The sequence below is a fragment of the Notolepis coatsorum genome, assembly GCF_963971535.1.
Source record: "Notolepis coatsorum genome assembly, chromosome: 17".
Classification (NCBI taxonomy): domain Eukaryota; kingdom Metazoa; phylum Chordata; class Actinopteri; order Aulopiformes; family Paralepididae; genus Notolepis; species Notolepis coatsorum.
The window spans coordinates 88,739,934-88,760,913 of record NC_140181.1 but is presented as its reverse complement, the minus strand read 5'-3'; the positions used below and the strand labels follow the sequence as shown (position 1 = coordinate 88,760,913).

General features: G+C 44.8%; 1 protein-coding gene across 3 annotated transcripts; it reads left to right on the top strand.

The window, feature by feature from the left end:
• The first annotated feature begins 2,809 nt into the window (after positions 1-2,809).
• Positions 2,810-20,709, top strand: tp53inp2b (tumor protein p53 inducible nuclear protein 2b). 3 transcript variants are annotated; one of them, XM_084333703.1, is made up of 4 exons: positions 2,810-3,056; positions 14,319-14,746; positions 15,711-16,254; positions 16,360-20,709. In XM_084333703.1, exons 2-4 carry the CDS (start codon positions 14,623-14,625, stop codon positions 16,631-16,633), a joined length of 942 nt encoding a protein of 313 aa, XP_084189829.1. In that variant the 5' UTR covers positions 2,810-3,056; positions 14,319-14,622; the 3' UTR covers positions 16,634-20,709. The 3 variants fall into 3 exon arrangements, with proteins under 3 accessions (XP_084189829.1, XP_084189830.1, XP_084189828.1); XM_084333704.1 differs by having other exon boundaries at positions 2,810-3,060; positions 16,098-16,254; XM_084333702.1 differs by having other exon boundaries at positions 2,810-3,060.
• The last annotated feature ends 271 nt before the right edge of the window (positions 20,710-20,980 follow it).

The window sequence follows — 20,980 nt, the reverse complement described above, 5'->3', positions numbered from 1 at the left end:
CACCAGAGCGCAACGCGTAAAGCGGGCAGATAACAAGGCGCAGCTCAGAACGGGAAACCAGGTTCTCCACAGGGATTCTCCACAAAAGTCCTGGAGAGCAAAAGACAGCACACAGCGACGGGGAAAGCAGGCAAATGCAGGAGTATTCAGAACGATCCAACATCGATAGTAGGGGGATCAGGGTATATAAAGCCACAGGGGCGCTGATTACAAACTGTGACAGCTGCGGGATGAGATTGATACTTGCTTCAAAAGCGTGTGGCGAGGAAAGCACCAATCAACACGGCACGCATTAATCACATAGTACCTTAAAGGAACGGAGCGTGTGGCGGGGAACGGACCAATCATCACAGTACTTTAAGAAGCCTGTGGTGGGGAAAGAACCAATCCTCACAAATACTAATATACTGTATATACTACATCCTGCACAATTGTACAGCCCTGTCTGTACAATTTATTGTACTTTTATTAAAATTGTGTTTATATATTCCATTTTATTTTATTCTACCTTAACACTTTGAGCGCCACGCCTGGTTTTCCTTTTTACCGGCTGAATGCCACCATCGGCGCCAATGTTAACGTTAATATTGCCTAATCTATGTTTTAAATTATGGCTATGTGTCTAATCTGCCCATCGCATTATCAAAGACTATTTTCCAGTCAGTGCTGTCAAGGCAGATTGTTTTTTTATCGGGTCGTTTCCGTTTCAGAGCAGTTAGAAAAGCCCCCGTTTTGATATAAAAAACAGCTCATTCTGGAGCATTCTATGAAAATCGTCTTTTAGTGGAATATTCCACAACGTTGATATTCGTCTGCCTTTTTAGAATCGTTTTCAAATAAACGCTAGATGATCAATATTATACGTGCACACAAGCACATTACGGCCGCGCACGGATAATCGCCTCGTTGATTTCCTCTCGGACTTTTACAGTGAAACCGAAAGAAGACATTTCACAAAACAGCTTATATCTTCATCAAACTTACTCTGATTATCCTAACACTGATAACATAGAGTCCTTACCTGACATCAGATGGTATCCAACTGGTATATTCCAATTCCTGATCACCATTCGAAAAAATCGATACGTGTATGGATCCAACGCGATACTGTAGAACTCCATGATCAGCGGGATCTGAGGTTCCAGAATGAACTGTGGTAACCCCGGCTGGATCAGTGAACTGGAAAATGTAGAGTACCGGATTGTTTTCCCCATTCATTTTCATTGAGTCCATTCCAAAATCACTTATGTCATCTGGGAGACGACAGGGGGCGCTTTTTTCCACAGTGATCGCCGGCGCCGCTCGGCTATACTCGGGTAGGCTCGGGTGATACAATCATTTTTCAGATCGCTAAAAAATAAAAAATAAAAAAATTCCGAGAAATCTCGTGAGTGGCATTCAACGTCACTATTAAAAACCCGAGATATCTCGTGAGTGGCACTCAAAGTGTTTGTCTTTATTCTACCTTACTTGTCTGTTAATGTCGCACCAAACAAAACAAATTCCTTGTATGTGCAAACTTACTTGGCAATAAAGACCTTTCTGATTCTGATAGACTCACTAGAGGTTGACACCTGAGGCAGGCAGCAGTATGTGGATGTCAACATAGCCTACTACTACACACACCCAGTCATTCAGGACTCCCTGGAAGAAGAGATCTTGTAACTCAATGGGACTTTCCTGGATAGATAAAGGATAAATAAAATTTAAAAAAAAATTTACGATGGTCTCGCATTTGCATGATGTGAGTAGTAGTAGTGGGACGGAGCATGATGGGCTGTGGCCTGTGGGCACTGTTGAGTTGGAAGTGACCATAACCTCGTTCCCAGCTTTATAAAGTGACCACCAAGGCTTTCAAAACTCTTCCGCCTCTCATTGGCTAGCGAAATGCTGCATTCAGACAGCACCGATTCCGATTGGTTTGTCTATGTGGAGTGGCACTCAAGGCCCTCCCAGCTGGGAGAGGAGGAGGGTGAAAGGAGGGATGGTGAGGGGGAGGGGAGAGAGGACTATTTACAAATTGTCACTTGACTGGGACACTGTAGATAATGAATCCTTATTGTAGATTGTGACAATCATGTATTTGTCCATTAATGGTGTTATCACCAACTTTAGTAGGTGACCTTCTCTGTGTCATAAGAGGACAGATACTGTGATGAACGTTTTTAGGAATATGAATTTAAGTAATACTCATTTCTTGCATTGTAACACTGATGTGCTATATTTGTGTTGTACATGATGTTTAAGACATTCTGTCACCTCTTCAAAATGTCCATGGAATATAATAGAAGACCATTTGTGTACAGTGACTAATTGGAACAGAGAGGGGACAAGAGTCAAGACAGTTCAATACAGAAGGATGAGAACATTAAACTATCTGTAGCTTAAAGCCCCTCTGTCTATGGGTTCTGTCTCTAATTAGGCGTGAGGTTGATAGTTCGATAAGAGTTCTGTCAACAGACCTTCACTTCTCCTTGTTTCAGCAGGCCTTTAGTTGGAGCTATAAGGGCACGCAGACCCAGAGTCAGTTTACCCTCCCCCAGTTGAAACGTAGAGCAGTCAGGAGCGGGACAAGAGGGCTGATCAGGGATCAGAGTCGGGAGCAAAGTCACCATTTCCATCTGGGTGCAGGTTGACAGCTCACATTGTGCCCAACCCCCACCCTGTTACCAAGAGGCTCGGCTCGCATCCTGTGTAATATTCTGATTGGCCAGTGCCTGCCGTGGGCGGGGCGATGGGCGTCACCGAGAGTATTGTGATCTCACAATCAGCTGTTTTGTATGTTCTACATTCTGATCCGTGGATCAGCTGGAGGCAGCAATAAACACAAGGATATTCTGCAGGGGGGAGATAGAATAAGAGGGAAAGCTGCAGATGTTTTAATCTGACACAGCAGTGTAAAGACCTTCTTCTAAGAAGAAATTAAGCCTTTTATTTTTTTTTAATTATTATAGTGTTTTAACTACCTCACCTAAGGCTACCTAAAGCTATGCTTTAAGAATTGTCGTTTCTACTGTGTGTGTGATCTCGTTTACAACTTGAATTAAATCGCAAAGGCAGGTAAGATATGGTTTTCTTTGCTTGAGTTTGGTACTTGGGAGTGTTTATGGTTATAAAATAGGCTATAAGCTATACCTATACTGTACAGCTGTTCCCTGCCTATTGATAGAATATGGTGCATTCCTCATATCTGCATAATGGTAATCGGGCTTGAGTCATAATCGAGATTGTGGAAACAGAATCGTTATTATGACGGGATTGTTACATTACATTTTATGTTGTGTCTGTATACATTCTAGGTTGTTGTTGTGCATCATATGTCCGTGTAATAGGTCATGGTTAGATTGGAAAGCTGTGTTGCACAACCCAACTGGTTCGACGCTTCGACGTCCTATATTCCCCCAAAACGACATCCATATAGCCTACATACGACGACACAGCCATTGTGTGTTAAATAAATTGCACCAAATGTTGAATCGTCTAGAGATGGCCGATGTTATTATCTTTTCTACAGTGGTGGCGGGTGTTGATGTAGGGCAGGCTCTACAGCGAGTTCATAATAGCATTGACACGCATTGGCTATTATCCGTTTAATACCATTCATCTTTACAAAGATATATGATGTACTCGACGTCTTTTGTATGTGGTCCTCCTCCGCTGCTGAGCCAAACTGTCATTGCGTTGACCCCTCGGCTGTGCCGACAGCTTATTACACGGATCATTCATGTCTATAATAACCTGAAACAAAGACTCTTTGTCGCTCAGCTCGAATAGCTCTTATTTTGCCACCTCTAATGATCTCAGCGTATCTTGCAGCATTTCGAGTGTAAACATTGCTTGCTCGGACCTTTTTTTTCTTTTCATTTACATTTTCCCCCTCTCATGATAATTATGTCAAGGGCTTTTCACTCCAAGCGAAGCCATTATTATTATTACCATAGAAAACAATCACTTATAATCCTTCTCATTCGGTATACCCATTCCGTACAGTGCTATGAAGATATTACTTTGATGTATTTTACATTCCAAATGTTCCCCTCTATTTTTTTTCTTTTTTCTTTTTTTTTCTCCTGGTCGCCTCGGGAGGCTGGGCCGACTTTCGCAGCGCCTGTGACGTCACAACATGTCGTCATGAGCGTCTTGTTTTTATTTTGCCTTTCCCCTCCCATCTCCCCGGCCCCTCCCACTTTAAAGGGACCTTACGGGCCAGAGCTTTCCGTGGCGTCCTCCATTTGTTACTTGTATTTAATTGTAGCCTATACGTATAACTAATAATGTAAGGTATTCTATCAATCTATAGGTTTTTCATTCTGAGCAGAACCTTTATGTCCAGTGGTGGAAGAAGTACACAGTTCCTTTCCCTGTAAGAGTAGAAATACCCAGATAAATGAGTACCCTGGTCAAAGTAAAAGTCCTCCATTCAAATTCTAATTCAGTAAAAGCAGAGAAGTATTTGCTATTGAATGTACTTACAGTACGTATCTAAAGTAAAAGTATGTATTCTACATTTTGTGTATTCCAGTGCTTGGGAGCGTTCAATCCTCAATCCATTGACCTCTAAAGGTTATGTTAAAGTGTTGTGTGGTCCCGTTATGCTGCTCTGGTTAAAGTGGTATGTGGTCCAGTTATGCTGCTCTGATTACATCCTCTGGAAGTTGACAGGCTTCAAATGTGAAAGTATATAATCTTCCAAAAAAAAATGCCCTGTTTTCTATGCAAAATCTAGTAACTGATGGGTTCAGATTAACGTAGTGGAGTAAAAAGTACACTATCTCCTTTGAAATGTAGTGGAGTAAAAGTATAAAGTTCCCTAAAATGAAAATACTCATGTAAAGTAAAGTAGCAAAAATGTTTACTTGAGTAAAAATATGTACTTTATTTACTTTCCACCACTGATCATGCCCCACACAGTCTTGCCCTTTACGTGTCTTCATTCTGCCTTGAAGTAAAGCTAGTCCACACAGGGTTTCTATACCGCTCTAATACCTTCAATATGAAATTGCAATTGCCATGCCAAATATTACCGGGCCAATATGGTCTCAATAACAGGTTGGTGGACACAGGTTCATTGATCGGTTCCCTCAGGCAACACCTAATCGATTTTACTCTAAAGGACGTTTTTTTTTACTATAGTGGAATTGATCAGTGCAGCTGCCTGGCACCACACGGCCGTTCTGATGATGTTGTGAACACAACAAGCGTGGTAGGTAGCCTACATCACATGATGACATGTCTTACAACATAGCAGCCTGATGGGAGTATTGGTTTTAATGGGTTTCCCTGGGATGGTTCCTTGTATGCGTTATATCAGAGTCTATTATTTGTTGTTGTTTGTTATTATTACCGGCTGGTTATATTTATACCAGAGACATAGAACTGATGTGCCTACTGTGCAACAAACTGATAAATTGCCTTATCAAAGAAGTGGTAAGTGGCACTCCTTTAATGGTGTGTGTGTGTGCGTGCGCATGCATGTACTTACTTACTTACTTACATGCAACTGGTGAATGGGGCAAGAAAGCAACACAATCCACCCCAGTTTCTCTATTTTCATTTTATTTTCATTTACTTACAGAGACAATTCACATTGATAAACATTTCTGTGGCAGTTTTAGCCAGCCAGTTTCTTTTCAGCTGCAGTCCCCGCCGGGCAAGATGCTCCTAAAAAAACAAACAATACATTACTATCACTGTTTGTTTGCACTTGCACTTATAAGAATGCAAAGTAGCTCTGAGGACTTCTCATTTGCTTAGCCGTCATGGCCTTATGACTTGTCTTTGTCTGGGACTGGAGGAATGTCTGAAAAACATCCCCCGTGGTCAGGGTGGGACCTCAGCACCACGTAACCACCTCCTAGTGTCCTGTGTACTACCACTAGAATAATGATACCCACCAACCATGAGCATTTCTTTACAGCACGACACAAGGCTGAATCAGAAGGAACTTGTGTTTATTCAGTGTTTATTAAAAAACAGCAGAAAGCCTGCTTTGATAATGATGATAATGAAACGGTTTAAATAGTGTGAGAGAGAGGTGTTCACCTTGGCTGCCTCCCTACTGTGGGTGCCCCTTCTCTCTCACCCATCCCCTCTCTTTCTTTCTTTCTCTCCCTCACACACAAAAAAAAGTTTGTTTGTGTGTGCGTGCGTGTGTACAGTATGTGTGCATGTATGTGTGTCCTTACAGCTGAGGCCATGTCCCCTTGTGGCCCAGGTGTCACTGCCACCATGGCTACCATCCAAACAATCAGGGAGTGTCAACTTCCAAATAGGCTTCTGTGAATACATTCCCTTCATCTTCCTGCATAAATCACCTCTAACACAGTTATTCTACCTTCATGCTCCCCCCTGTTACTTACATACCTGATCTGTTATTCTTCTCTCTTCTTCGGTAAGGATGGGGATGTTTCGCTCCTTCAATTAGGAGTATCATGTTGTATTTCAAATGATATATTTTCAGGGTGGTGGTCTTTTTAAAAAGGAAAGCTTATTTTGATATGGGACACACTAGGGCTGTCCCCGACTAAGGATTTGGATAGTCGACTATGATTGGACGAAATTTGCCGATAGTCGACTATTAGTCGACTATAAAAATAAAAAATAAAAAGTATAATATATTTTTTTGCGTGTAGAATTCTGTTTTGTAATGTATCATTCCATTTGGGCTGTGGGGGTGCTTAATATCTGAAGGAGTCGACTGAAGGCTTCTTGTCCTCTGCAAAAGCATGCAATTGGTCCACTGATGGATACATCTTGATATTTGTCTAGTCTAGTGTGTTCATTAGATGGGTGAAATCCTCTTTCAGTGCCTCTGTGCCTGTTTTCTTAGGCAGTTAGCCTCTGGTATGCGTGCCATTAGCGTTAGCCACGCTTTTAGGCCTATTTTCTTTTGGAAAGAATGATACAAAAAAAAATATTAATAATTCTTTTTTTGTATATATATTTTTTTATTCGACTAAGAGGTTGGCAGTCGACTACGGCTCCTTTCGACCGATTAGTCGACTATTCGACTAATAGGGGTCAGCCCTAGGACACACACACACACTCCAATTAATCAAATTAATCAATGTTGATTCTTGTAGATTTAATCCTTCAAGTTGAGGGTTTTTTTCAAACGTTTCCTCAGAATTCGGTTTTGTAATTATAGAACTCTATTCACCTTATGTTTCTATGCAACAAGGACACCAGTAACTTGCTGCTTCAGTAATCCAACTTCCCACCTGCGAGTGACACAGTATCTACAAAGGGATAGGCAATATTTTTTATAAAAAACAGCAAGTCACTTTCTTCACAATTATCTTTGCTACAAGGAGAACGAGCCAGCTAAGCAGTTTTGTCCACGTAGATGTATTATTTATTCAGTTAATATCTCCACTAGCCAGCATCTTCATCGTGAAGTTCAGCAACCAGAAATATAAACAGCAAAACTGGGCAGGACAAAATAAGGTGACTATAGCTCTCACTGAATGTTCAGTTCTAAAAATATCTTTACTCTAATCTGTAACCACACACCAGATCACACAGATCTCAGACATTGTTGTTCTTCAGTCACTATCTCTCTCTCTCTCTCTCTCTCTCTCTCTCTCTCTCTCTCTCTCTCTCTCTCTCTCTCTCTCTCTCTCTCTCTCTCTCCTCTCTCTCTCTCTCTCTCTCTCTCTCTCTCTCTCTCTCTCTCTCTCTCCTCTCTCTCTCTCTCTCTCTCTCTCTCTCTCTCTCTCTCTCTCTCTCTCTCTCTCTCTCTCTCCTCTCTCTCTCTCTCTCTCTCTCTCTCTCCTTCTCTGTCCATGTGTATATTTGACTCTTTATCTCACTGTCTCCCTCGTGTTCCATTCTGGAATGCACATGGTGCAATAAATCCGTGTAACTCAGTGTTCCCCAGCATGATCCAACTAGCGTTTACTAGTGGGAAATAAACAGACTGTCCAGGGGAATGATATGTCCAGTTCTCTGTGTCCAATATGTTCCTGGAGTTGCAAGATGACACACACATACACACAAATAGACATTGATCGTGATTGGCCGGTTTGTGTGTCTGTCATCATAATAACCCCTGGACGTTGAAACATCTGTGCAACATTACATCATCATCAGATTTAGGTCAGGCACCTGCCACCATAGGATCGTGGCTATCGTTAAAGTCATATCTTTGACGATCACAAAAGGTTAGGTTATGTTTATACAAGACCATACTGTACATATCCTACTCTTACTAGTTACGCTGCTGGCCAGTATGACTACTACCATACTATCTTTACACCTGTATCACTGTCCATATTATACTACAACTCTGTATACATCTGATTAGCACTACACTCAATAGTACTAATTTATATATTTTATACCCAGTTTAATCACCTGTACATTGTATATTGCTGTTACACTTTACTGCTACATTTGCACTCTGGTTGGATGCCAAACATAATTTTGTTGTACTGCACGTGTGCTGTATAATGACAATACATTTGAATCTAATCTAATCTAATTGAACCTTTTTAAGGTGAAAGATCAGTTCAACGCAACGTGGATACCTTCTAGCCATGACCCCCTAGCCACAGTCCACTCTGTCTTTATTTGTTCTGTCGGTCCACTCTTTCTATTGGTCTATTGTCGCTGTGTCTTTGTATCACATCCTACCCTCTCGCGTCTGTTCGCCGGCCCGGCCTGTCCATCTGTCCGAAGAGTTTGCTGATTGGTTAAGCAAATTTAGAGGGGGAGGGGTAACAATGCCATTGTTCCTTCCCCACCAAACTCCTTACATGGTAACAGCAGTTTCCTGGCTCTAATCTTATTTCCTTCATTACTACAGAGCTGGATGCTCTTCTTCTTGCCAATGTGTTTCCCAATGCAGTGGTTCTACTTGAAGTACAGTATCACTACGTTGGAGCCGGACTGTGGGTACCATCTTACATCCTGGCAAACAGACCTGAATAGCATTTTTACTGGTGTGACCACACAGATCGTATGCATAGATAAGATATTCCTTTATTGATCCCCTTGGGGACATCCCGGCATCATAGTAGCACAGGGGAGTGGAGGAGGGGAGGTACAGGTATGGGCATGGTAATAGTAGAATACATAAATACAGGCAATAAAATGATAGTAGGCCCTACAGTATAAAAGTAAAAAAAAGCAGTGTAAACAATATAATTAACTCTGAATATAAGCCCTATCAGTTATATTATACATTACAATAAATATGGTCAATAACACTTAGAATCGGAATATATGCTATGAGTAAGTAAAGTATACAGTATGCACAGGTGCAGTATACATAAGGTACCCTAACTGGCATGATATACGCCATACGTTGTACGTTGTAGTCAGTGCATGTTAAGTGAGAGTCAGACACACACTATTCGCATCCTCGGTGACATCACCAAAAAGTGATGAAGTTCTCTGCTACAGGCCTCATAGGGCTACAGGTATACACACTTTGCAAGACTCGAGATTGAGATTCCACAACCCCTACTGACCTAAGAGGAAAGATGTCAGACCAAATCAAATCAAATGTATTTGTAGAGCCCAAGATCACATGGAATTGTCCCCATGGGCCATACAAGTTAAGAAGAAACATCACATTGGATCAAGAACAAAAACCACCATTAAATCCAAATATGCAACACTCCCAGACTCCCCAATGAAGATAAGGAACGGCTCACTAAAAACCTAGCAATGGGGGGGGGGGCACATGGAGGAGAGAAACCTCAGATGGGCTGTTCAAAGGATCCCCCAACTGGATGTCAGTGATAATATAGTGTTGCTATGGATGATAGATGGATGGAGAATAGAACAGGCAATAATTGGTGTAGAGGAGCCAAAGCTATATATTTAGGTTATTGTATTATATGAATGTTTATGTTTATTTTTATAACCTTACATTGAAACGGCATTAGGAATATTGATTGGATTGGGCGGCTACATGGCGTAGTGGGCAAGGCGCTCGCCACGAATGCGGAGACGCTGGGCTCGCCTGTTCGAGCCCAGCGCTCCACATTGCTTTCAGTTTAGCTGGTCGTTCATACTAATACACATTGGCCGTATTAGGGGGTGGGAAGCTGATGGGTGGGGATCGGGCGTTGTGGACAGCGACTCCTACAGGTCGGTTGGTGCGCCTGCGTAGTAGAATCAGGAAGTGTCGGGGGCAGCGTGAGCCTCCCACGCGTTACTCCTCGCCAATGAGGGATCGAGCTGCGCAGGTGAAAAGATGCGACTGCTGTTACCTCAAGTACCGGAGGGGACTTGTGCTATGTATGACTTAGTCCACATTGCAGCCGGCTTGTGGGAGGCAAGAAACAGCGTTCGTGACAGGGGAGGGTTGAATTGGATGATACGAAATTGGGATGGGAGAAAATATAGAAAAATGGGAGAAAAAGTGGATAAAAAAAAAAAAGGAATATTGATTGGATTTAGATAAAGTTATTGAACCGTCTTATTTGTCATAATAGAACATTCTAGAACATTCGTGATGTCACAGTATGATATCATAATAGAACATTCTAGAACATTTGTGATGTCACAGTATGATGTCATAATCAAACATTATATATTCAACAATTCTCTCAGAAGAGGTCATTGTGCGAAACAGTGCTGAGCACTACTGAACAGATAGACTAAACAACAGATAGATTGAAGCCTGCATTTCTAGACCAGGGTGCCTTGCCTACCGTTTCGCTGTGGAAAGAGCCGGCAAGTTGATTTACGGCTTTCAGGTGTGTAGGGGGAATTTTGTCATGTGTCGAGTTGGCGGTGATTTTTGAGACTGGGAAAATACAGTTTTAGGATAGCTTTAGGATCACTTCTGTAAAGAAAGACTTCGCTGTGGAAGAGAAATAAACCTTGTAATGAAACACATATATATACATACATGGTAGCAATAGTATCAAGGTACATAAGATTTGTTTTAAATTAAAATAAATAGAGCTAAGAACAACAACAACAACAACAACAACAACAACAACAACAACAACAACAACAACAACAACAACAACAACAACAACAACAAACAAAAGCATAGGAAACCGAGCGCTGGTATGAAAATAAGATAAAGGCTAAAAGTCATATTCCCCAGGGGGCAGGAGAACCACTCAGATACAGTTGAAGTACAGCAGGCATGGTTAGATGCCGCGTTAGACCACACTAACAGAACTGGTCTGACAGCCAATGACAAAAAGAAGATGCTGGAAATGGAAAGTTCTGTTTAAAGTTTATTTTCACATTGTTCTTGGGAAAGTAAGTGATTTCCACGGTCTGCTTTATTCTCAGCATAATAAACTGTTGGATGAATGCCATGTTTCTGAGAATAGGCAAGCTGTGACAAAGTCACTCCCACGTAAAGGGAAACAAATGGGACTTCTTGTATTTGGTTCCAAGCAAATCGTTGATGCTGTCTTCTTCAGCTCAGTGATCAAGCCAGAAGCCACGCTGTTTGTCTTGAAACAGAGCTGTTGTTGGTCGGTGCCATCAGCCCTGCGAGAACCATTTGAACTGTGATGCTTAATAATAATAATAGCTTCATTTTATATAGCGCCTTTCAAAAGACCCAAGGTCGCTTTACATAGGGGGGGAAATAACAAAAGTAACAAACATAGTGGACAGACACAACATAAAAAGTGAGAAATTAGGGGTTAAAGGCCAAGTTGAAGAGGTGGGTTTTGAGAATTCTTTTTACGTTTTTTTTTTTTTTTTTTTTTAGCAGTTTTTTGAATGAGTCGAGTTGGGGCATTGCGGAGTTCTGCAGGGAGGGAGTTCCAGAGGGTGGGAGCTGCCACACTGAAAGCTCTGTCCCCGAAGGTCCGCAGTATGGTTCTCGGGGATAGAGAGCTGACCAGTGTCCATGGATCTCAGGGACCGTGACTGAGTGTAGGTGGAGGAGGTCAGTGAGGTACTGAGGTGCCAGAGCGTGGAGAAATTTGTAGGTGAGCAGGAGGGTTTTTTAGGTGATGCAGGATTTGATGGGGAGCCAGTGGAGGTGGATGAGGGTGGGGGTGATGTGCTGCCAGGGTTTGGTGCGGGTTAGAACCCTGGCAGCTGAATTTTTAACATACTGGAGCCTGTCCAGGGTTTTGCTTGGGACCCCGGACAGGACCCCGTTGCAGTAGTCCAGGCGGGAGGTGACGAAGGCATGGATGAGGGTCTCCGCTGTGGAGTCAGAAAGTGAGGGTCGGAGTCTGGAGATATTTCTGAGATGGAAGAAGGCGGATTTGGTGACGGAACTGACATGGGCTTGGTAGGAAAGGGTAGAGTCCAGGATAACGCCCAGGTTGCGGACCTTTGGGGAGGGGCAGATGGAGCAGCCGTCTATGTCGAGGGTGAGATCCCCAACCTTCCGGAGCAGGGCCTTGGGAGCCACAACCATGAGCTCAGTTTTATTGTTGTTGAGTTTGAGAAGGTTAGATGATATCCAGGTTTTTATTTCATGAAGGCAGTTGACAAGGGAGCGTGGGGGGAGCTGGGTGGATGGTTTGGTGGAGAGGTAGAGTTGTGTGTCGTCGGCGTAGGAGTGGAAGCTGAGGCCATGGAGGCGTATAATCTGACCGAGGGGGAGCATGTAAATGGTGAAGAGAATTGGGCCAAGTACAGAACCTTGGGGGACACCTTGGTTGACTGGGGCCGAGGTGGCACTGGAATCGCCGATGGTGATAAACTGTGTCCGGGTGGTGAGGTAGGATTGAAACCAGGAGAGTGCTGAGCCAGTGATGCCAAGGTTGTCGGATAAGCGGTTGAGGAGGATAGAATGGGAGACTGTGTCGAAGGCTGCAGAAAGGTCCAGGAGGATGAGGATGTTGATGTGGTCAGAGTCAGCTGCAAGGAGGAGGTCGTTGGTGATTTTGACGAGCGCGGTCTCTGTGCTGTGGTGAGTTCTGAAGCCGGATTGAAAAGGCTCATAGAGCTCATGGTTGGACATGTATTGTTGGAGTTGGGCGGCCACTGCTCTTTCCAAGATTTTACTGAGGAAAGGAAGGTTGGAGATTGGACGGTAGTTGTTTAGCTCATCTGGGTCGAGGCCGGGCTTCTTGAGGATGGGAGTGACAGAGGCTGTTTTAAAGCAGGAGGGGACGAGACCAGGCTTAAGTGAGGAGTTGATGATTGTTGACCATGGTGGGGCAGAGAGCAGGGAAGCGGATCATGACCAGGGTAGTAGGCATGGGGTCGAGTAAACAAGTGGAGGCTTTGGCTGAAGCTTGGCAACTTGAGGACCATCCACCGGGGAGACGGAGGAGAGGCTGCATTGGGGGGGACACCCAGGAGGAAGAGCAGGTGAGGGGGAGGAGGGGGGCACCACTAGCTGCTGGTAGATTGTGTTAACCTTGTCCTGGAAGAAAACAAGGAACCTGGAGCAGAGGTTGTGGGCACCAGATGGGCGGGGGGGATCGAGGGGGCGGAGTAGCCGGTTGATGGTGGAGAAGAGTATCCTGGGGTGGTTTTGCTGGTTACCGATGAGGGTGGAATAGTATTTTGTTTTGGCCTTGGAGAGAGCTAGCTTGTAGGTCTGCACATGGTCCTTATAAGCCTCGAGGTGGACAGTGAGGCCAGATCTTTTATGGAGCCTCTCCAATTGGCGACCGACAGCCTTCAGGGAGCGAAGTTCAGTGGTGAACCAAGGGGCAGGACGGGTGTAGGTGACAGTCCGAGTTTTGATGGGGGCAAGAGAGTCCAAGCTGCGGGATAAGGCGGAGTTGTAGTGGGCAGTCAGACCATCCACCTGGGTGCTGGGGGGAGCTGAAGCCAGGTGGATGGTTAGCAGGTTGGTCAGAGCTGGTGCACTGACTGTTTTGATGTTCCTGTATGTGATGGTGCATGCATTTCGAAGCTTGGGTAGGGAAGCAGAACACTGCAGAACACTTAGAGGGGCATTTAGTCCATCTTTATTAACCTGAAACCCACCATTCCCAGCGATTATCTGTTGTGACAAGTGAGAGAGAGCTCAGCCACATCGCCCCCCCTGGGAAACTACCAGAGAGCAGACCTCTAGGGAACACAGAGACCTCTAGAGAACACTGCAGAACACTGTGTCCACAACTTTCTCTTGTTGAAAATAGTTCAGGAAATAGCCTCTGCAGTTCACCAGTGCTCTCCACCAGGTGACGTCATCCGGCTGGGTTTCTCAGGGGGCCGACACTGGAGACACTCAACACATTGGTAAAGGACATGTCCTCTCCACAGCAGAACACAGGATTCAGGTTTAAGAAATCAGCAAAATGCCCCTTTAACAAAAGGTCTGCTGACAATGAACCACCTGACCTTCTCCGTTCTGACCACAGCCTCCCCCCTCTCTCTCTTTCTTTATCTCTCTCTCTCTCCATCTTATGTCCTTGCAGGCCTTTGCTCTAAACCAAGTGAACCTTACATTTGCACTACTGAAAGCTCCATCCACTCCAGTGACCAAGTCAAACACCAAGCAAACCAGCGAAGGGCTTCAAGTGAAAAAGAGACGTAAGAAACCAGTAGACAAAAGTATTAAAGACAAATAAGCAACGAGTAACAACTAAAGACAAACAAGTCACTTCAAAGGCAGCTACAGCTTTTATCCGCTTTGAGGACGACAAAGACGCAAGCACCTGAGTCATCGACCGCCTGACCCCCGACCCCTTATCGACGACAGACCAGAGAGCAGGAGTAGCCATGTTTCAGCGTCTGAGCAACCTGCTATTCGGGGAGGTGGAGGAGGTGGCCGCGGAGCTGAAGGGACCCAACCCCTGTATGACAGAGGCCGACGAGGAGGGCTGGATGCTGGTCAATCTACCCGGTGAGTCCCCCCTTCACGACCAGGAGGGCGCAGGGGGAGGGGTTGGTGCAGCACTAGAATAGAATAGATGGAGTGGGTAGGAAATGGTTCAAAGGGTTTAGGCTGCTGTGAAGGTATTTCCGTGTGCCTGCCTGGTATTTTATTGGGAGTCAGTGAAGGTTGTGGAGGACTAACATTTGATTGCTAAAGGCGGGTGGTACGTTGCAGTAGGGTGAAGATGTTGTTAGGAGAGAATAACCACGGGTAGACTGGTGTTTTAATCCCATGGCTGCCATAAACCTTGTATGTACGTTTGTCCTTCAGGAAGATGGAACAGGCTTGTTTATCTTCTGCTCCATCCACCTTGTTTATGATCTCAGACGAAGCCCATTGACCGTATTCACACAGCTGCCATTTTGCTCGGGTTGGGTTTTCTTCCTTTTCCACAATATTCCCAACCCGAGCATGACGTGAGAGCAAAAGGGCCGGCGCGTGAATGTGGTCAATGGCGACAGTGTAGAAATTTGTTTCTGAGTCCATGCAAAAGTCAACCAAATGATTTAAGCCCGCCTCCTACCCCCCCCCCCCCCCCCATAGGGATACCCTTCAGGCAGCAGAGTCTGTGTGAGCTTTATGTCACTGACACACAACCATCAGCTTCGAGGTTCAACACAACTAATGATATGATTCTTATTCTTTATTTTCTGTGTTGTTTCCTCACCCCTCCCCCCTCTGCTCCCCCCCTCCCCCCCCCCCCCCCCGATTTTATTTAAACACCCTCGTATTTCCCACACTGGTGTGTGTGTGCGCGTGCGTATGTGCCCCCGCCCCCCCCAATTGTCCTTACTTTATTGCATGGCTTTTATACAAACCTACCCCCTCTGCATCATCGTCTTCGCAAACTCCCACCCTCCTGACCCATAAACATCTATCCGTCATTGGCCAAACCTGTCCCTGATCCCACCCCGGCCCGCCATGCGCTCAGGGGGAGCAGCCTGTCCTGCGGCGAACGCCGAGGGCGAGACGGAGGCTCCGCCCGTAGCGCAATCATTCCCAGACAACAACGACGACCAATCAAATCGTCCCGACACGCCTACGAGGACCGAGAGCCCCGTTCCGCACCCGCCTCACAAGCGCCGCAGGACGCATAAAGGTCGGGCGCGGGAGGCGTTGTCAGACCCCCTTTCCTGTTCCGGCGTTAGCCCGTTAGCCCACCTCCCCAGGCGGGCCAGGCTGTCCACCCCGCCTGTGTCCTCCCCCGGCTCTGGGAGTGAGTGTGGAGGCAGTGGGGGTAGCGGTAGTAGGGCGGGCTCAGAGAGAGGCTGCATGGATGAGAGCTGGTTTGTCACCCCTCCCCCCTGTTTCACTGCAGAGGGAGCCACGATCGAGAACAGCCCCATGGAGGACCTGCTCATAGAGCACCCCAGCATGTCCGTCTACGTCTCCCCCGGCAACCTGTCCATGCTCTCCAACAGCAGCCTGTCTGTAGTGGGAGAGGAGAGCATCATTAGCCTGGCGAGTAGCATGAGGTGAGACGCGATCGACGCTCCACACAGGTTTCACCAGAACCTTCTCTTCTTTCTGTCTGTAATCGTTGTTTCTTCCCCCCCCCATCCCCTATCTGTCTCCATCAGCAGGGTGACCGAACCGGCCTCCGTCCCGGTAGCCGCCCACGGCACCATGCCCACCAGGGTGACCCGCGGGGTAACCGCGCAGGCCGGAGCTCTGGCCAAGGTCACCCAGATGGCCAGGGTGCAGCGCGGCAAGGCGCGCACCGAGAGGCGCCACCTGGGCCGCAACCGCATCCAGCGCCAGAACCGCACCACCAGGGAGCAGGTCCCTCGCCACGCGGGCCACGCCAGAACCAGCTTCCTGCAGCAGCCCAGCCAGCGCCACTTCTGCCACTGAGCTCTCCCCGCCACCGGGGGGCGACGTTCACTCAGAGGGCATTCGTAGTACACAGTACATTTCACAGAGTTAATTTGACTCAAACTGAGTAAAACTTTACTCAGTTTTGAGTAAAATGTACTCAGTTTCAGTCAAATTTACTCTGCGAAATTTACTGTGTACAAAACCCAACAACACACAGAACTGAACACACACCTATAGGAAGAGGTTACATGCTACACACTATACATTTATCAAACAGGCAGACACAGGTAGCCTAGACTAGAGGCTTTAGACACAAGTGGATCCCACATGCTACCTTACGTTGCCCCAAGCTTTTATTAAACAAAACCCTCTTAAAGAAAGTCAGACAAAACAGTATCCTAACAATTATAAACAAAACTCCAAAAAACATTTATAAAAAGTTGTACTTACTTACTGAAACATGTGCAAAACAACAAAAAAAAAGTTTAGTTTTATACACTTTTTCTCCCTTCTGAGTGAAAAAAATCACTCTTCTTTCACCCCTAAAGCATGTCTTTTCTTGATTCCACTCATCCATTTAACCCTTGGAATCCCCTGTTAGGTGTACAAGATAGTGATTAGAAAGAATGAAAACACAGCGGGCTCTCTCTGTCTGGAGGAACAGGCTTCCCTTTAGGGACGACTAGCGCACGAGAGAACACAGGAAAAGCCAAGGCTTTGGAATCTCTCCAAAGAAAACGTCTCATTGCGTTCTTGAAGGTTACAGAGGGTCGTATGTCGTATGCCGGGATGTTGAGAGGATGAACAAACCAAATGAAAGTTTATTTTATTGTCACCGCTTTTTTAACATGAAGTGCTTGTTTTTCCCGGCTCCTCAACCATAGTACAAAAATACACAACAATCTATACAATACAGGGTAAAAAAAAACAAAAAAAAACAGCAGATAAAATATAAAAAAGAAATGATCATACAGTAGCTGCTGTGTGTTTAAGTGTGCTGGTGTGGTGTGCAAGTCACTTAAGGTGCTTTTTGTGTATGCTCATGTGATAATTTAGTCTTTCTGTCAGTAGTCTGTTTGCCCGGTGGAGTAAAAGATGGGGGGGGGGGGAAATGAATTAGTCCTTCTTACAGGACGATAGTGAAAACAGAAAGGAGGTCAAGTGTAGCATAGTCCCATGTGCAGCCTTTAAGCTAGCTCTCCCAATTCAGTGACTTTGCTTGCATCAGCACAGCATCATATCAAACTGTTTCAAGGCCATAAACTCTAAACTTGTTGTCCTCTCTTCGTAGAGAGGACGGTACAAACACGTGCTTAGCGTGGCAGAACACAACAGAGTTGGCCAGCCTTGTGAGACAGGAAACCGTGTGTCAGCGGCCCGGCCGTGTCTATGCTGTGAGCGCAAACATGACAAGCATTGATCTGCAAAGAGTTACCACATCTATATGCAGTAGATCAGCGGGCTGTTCTTAAGGAAGTGGGATGACAGCCAGATTAAAAGAATACCTTTTACTTGGGGGCATACAATATAATCGTTGCTGTTTATTGTTTATGGCAGGAGCTTGCCTGTAGGGTTATAGTAGGTACAGGGCGGTATAGATGGCAACTCTTTATTTTGGTTTGTTACATTATCTTTAGTGAGCCTAACATCTCTCTCTCTCTCTCTCTGCCCAACATCCCGACCAAAGGAGAGCCTGTTCCTAGTAGGAGAGAAAGAGTCACGCAGGCTATGAAATAGCCAACGCGTGTAAAAAGGGATCACTGTGGAGAGAACAACACAAGCCCCTTTTGAATCAGTGCAGAAGAGAAATGCGCCCGGCACACAGCAGCCATTAAACACCATGACGTGTGCTGAGAATTAACCCTTTTATTGAAACGATGAGTGGAACTGGAGGATCCATGTATCAAACCCTTTCATTTAAACAAGTTACTCACTACCCTATTCAACCCTAATATCATACACACACACACACACACACACAACCTTTTGCTCTGTTCTCAACTCAACATCCTCCATCCTCTCTCTCTCTCTCTCTCATTAGCACACCCAGCCTCCTACCAGTGTCCACTTCTAAGATCTAGCTTACTGATATGTATTCAACAATAATAGTAAACAATGGTGCTGAAGTGTATGATTATATACAAATGTTTGTAAATTATTTGAGACATGGATGTAAGTTTGCACTGTCATACATTGTTGTGAGTCGAAGGTTTTAGTGTGCAGTGTGCAGTTTTTTTAGTTTTTTTCCCTCTTTTAAATTTTTTTTTATCGTCCACGTGTGAAAGAATGTGTAATGATGACACGTAAAAGCTAAAAGAAAAAAAAACACTTAAAAACATAAAATAACGCTCACTTCTCTTGTAAATATTAAAGTACAGTTTGTATAACGCTCCATTAGATGTGGAAGCCACTGGGGGAGGCCGCTCCATTGTGACTGATTAGAATCCCGTCTCTGTCTCTGCCGACTAGGGAACCACGGACGTGTCAATTGCCAAAAGTGGTGTCCTTTCCCTCTCCTCCAGTATGCACTTAGATGCCCCCTAAAACCTCTGCCCTACACAGGAACAAAGCCGTTACTGAGTGTTAAACTCAGGAAAAGAACATCTTTTGTTATGATCAAAATGTACCCTAGTTTTTACTCAGAGACACAACGTAATAAAGATGTAATATGATGATAAAACATTACTTTAATATGGCAGAAATGACTAAATTCAACAAAATATTGAGTTCCCCCCCTCCTTTGCAGGGCAGAACTAGGCTCAGAATCTATGTGCCATAGGCTAACACTGCCCTCTAGAGGCATATGGTGGAAACAACACAGCTCACGTCGGGAGGGAGGGCAGGTACCATCAGCTGACACATTGTGACAGGAGCGTAATGTTATGTGTGTCGGTCTGGAGGAGGGACAGACTCAGAGTGACGACCCCTTCCATTTGTTTCAGAAGAGTCCTATCTGTTTCATTCAGTTGATACATAGTTGTACTGAGTCCCCCCCCCCCTACCCCCACAATCACAAACTACAATTTTCCAGACAGTACTGCCAATTATCCTCTATAAATGATTGTTTTATTCAGAATATCTATGAATTTATGATATAATTATGAATATTCTATATTTGTTTTTTTCTGTTGCAGTTTTAAAGATGACTGTGTAATCTGTTGAATACTCAGAATGAGGCAGTGGATCAATCTTACGTGATGAGTCATAACACACGCACACACATATTCATCTCCACTATTTCTTCCCTAATTACTAGTGTATAGTTACCACCCTAACTGGTTGTGCCTCTGGGGTCACAGGTCTTGCACAGAAACCATTCTAGTGGGAGGAAGGAGACCTGTGTGTGTGTTTGTATGTGACTGACGATCATCACAGTGGCTGATCCACCGCTGCGAACCCAGTCCTCTTATTGTTGTCATTCCCCTGTCACCCGTCTCACCGATGTAATCTGAAAAGGTATTGTGTTCGGAGTATAGTTTGTGTGTGTGTGTGTGTGTGATTCCTGATGGGTGTGGTCTTAGGGTGGAAGAGGGTGTGTAGCCACCAGGCGTGGGCGTGACTGTCGAGCTAGTCTAGTGTGATGTGAGGCGTGGGGTGGTGGGGATTAGGAAGGAAATAATGAAACAAAAGACATGTAAATGTATCATGAAAAAAAAGAGTATTTTTCCCATATTATAGTTATTAGAACATTGTTCACATAGTATGATATTTAAAACTGAATGGGGGATGAATGTCAGTGGGGAGTTTTTTGTTTCTTTTATTCGCTTTGTGCCCTGAAATGATGGCAGCTTAAAAAAAAACACTTTGGGGTCACCCCCCCCCCCCCCCCCATGTTACATCTCAACAAGGACACCCCTTCCCCCATAAAAAAAAGAAATATATAGACATATAAAAAGATTGGTGTATCTGATATCTATGGTGATCGTGCCTTTCACTATTTCTGCATGGTTTTTGTGATGTACTGAATTCTTTCCGTCCCCAAAATGGACGGTGGTCCATTGACAGGCAAGACCTATGCAAAAACCAACGGGTGGGGTTTGTATACCCAACATCCATTCAGAAAATGCCAGGTACCCAACAAACAAAAAAAACAACAACAACAATAATAAACACTCAGGTTGACACCTGAATCTCGTCTTGTCATTTGTGTGTGTGTGTGGGGGGGGGTGGGGGGGTGTAAGTGAGTCAGAATCAGAAAGGTCTTTATTGCCAAGTAGTTTACACATACATACAAGGAGTTTGATTTGGTCGTTTGGTGCGACATTAACGGGCAGACAATTATGGTAGAATAAAATTGAATATAAACTCAATTAAAATAGAAGGAGAATAGAATAGAATTATAAAATAGGCCAGGGCTGTACAATTGTGCACGGTGTGGTCAAG

Bases quoted from the DNA above. Each gene is read 5' to 3' on its own strand.
- tp53inp2b (XM_084333703.1), top strand. From the start codon at position 14,623: ATGTTTCAGCGTCTGAGCAACCTGCTATTCGGGGAGGTGGAGGAGGTG. The intron at 14,747-15,710 runs GTGAGTCCCCCC...CCATGCGCTCAG, and splicing joins GATGCTGGTCAATCTACCCG to GGGGAGCAGCCTGTCCTGCG. The intron at 16,255-16,359 runs GTGAGACGCGAT...TGTCTCCATCAG, and splicing joins AGCCTGGCGAGTAGCATGAG to CAGGGTGACCGAACCGGCCT.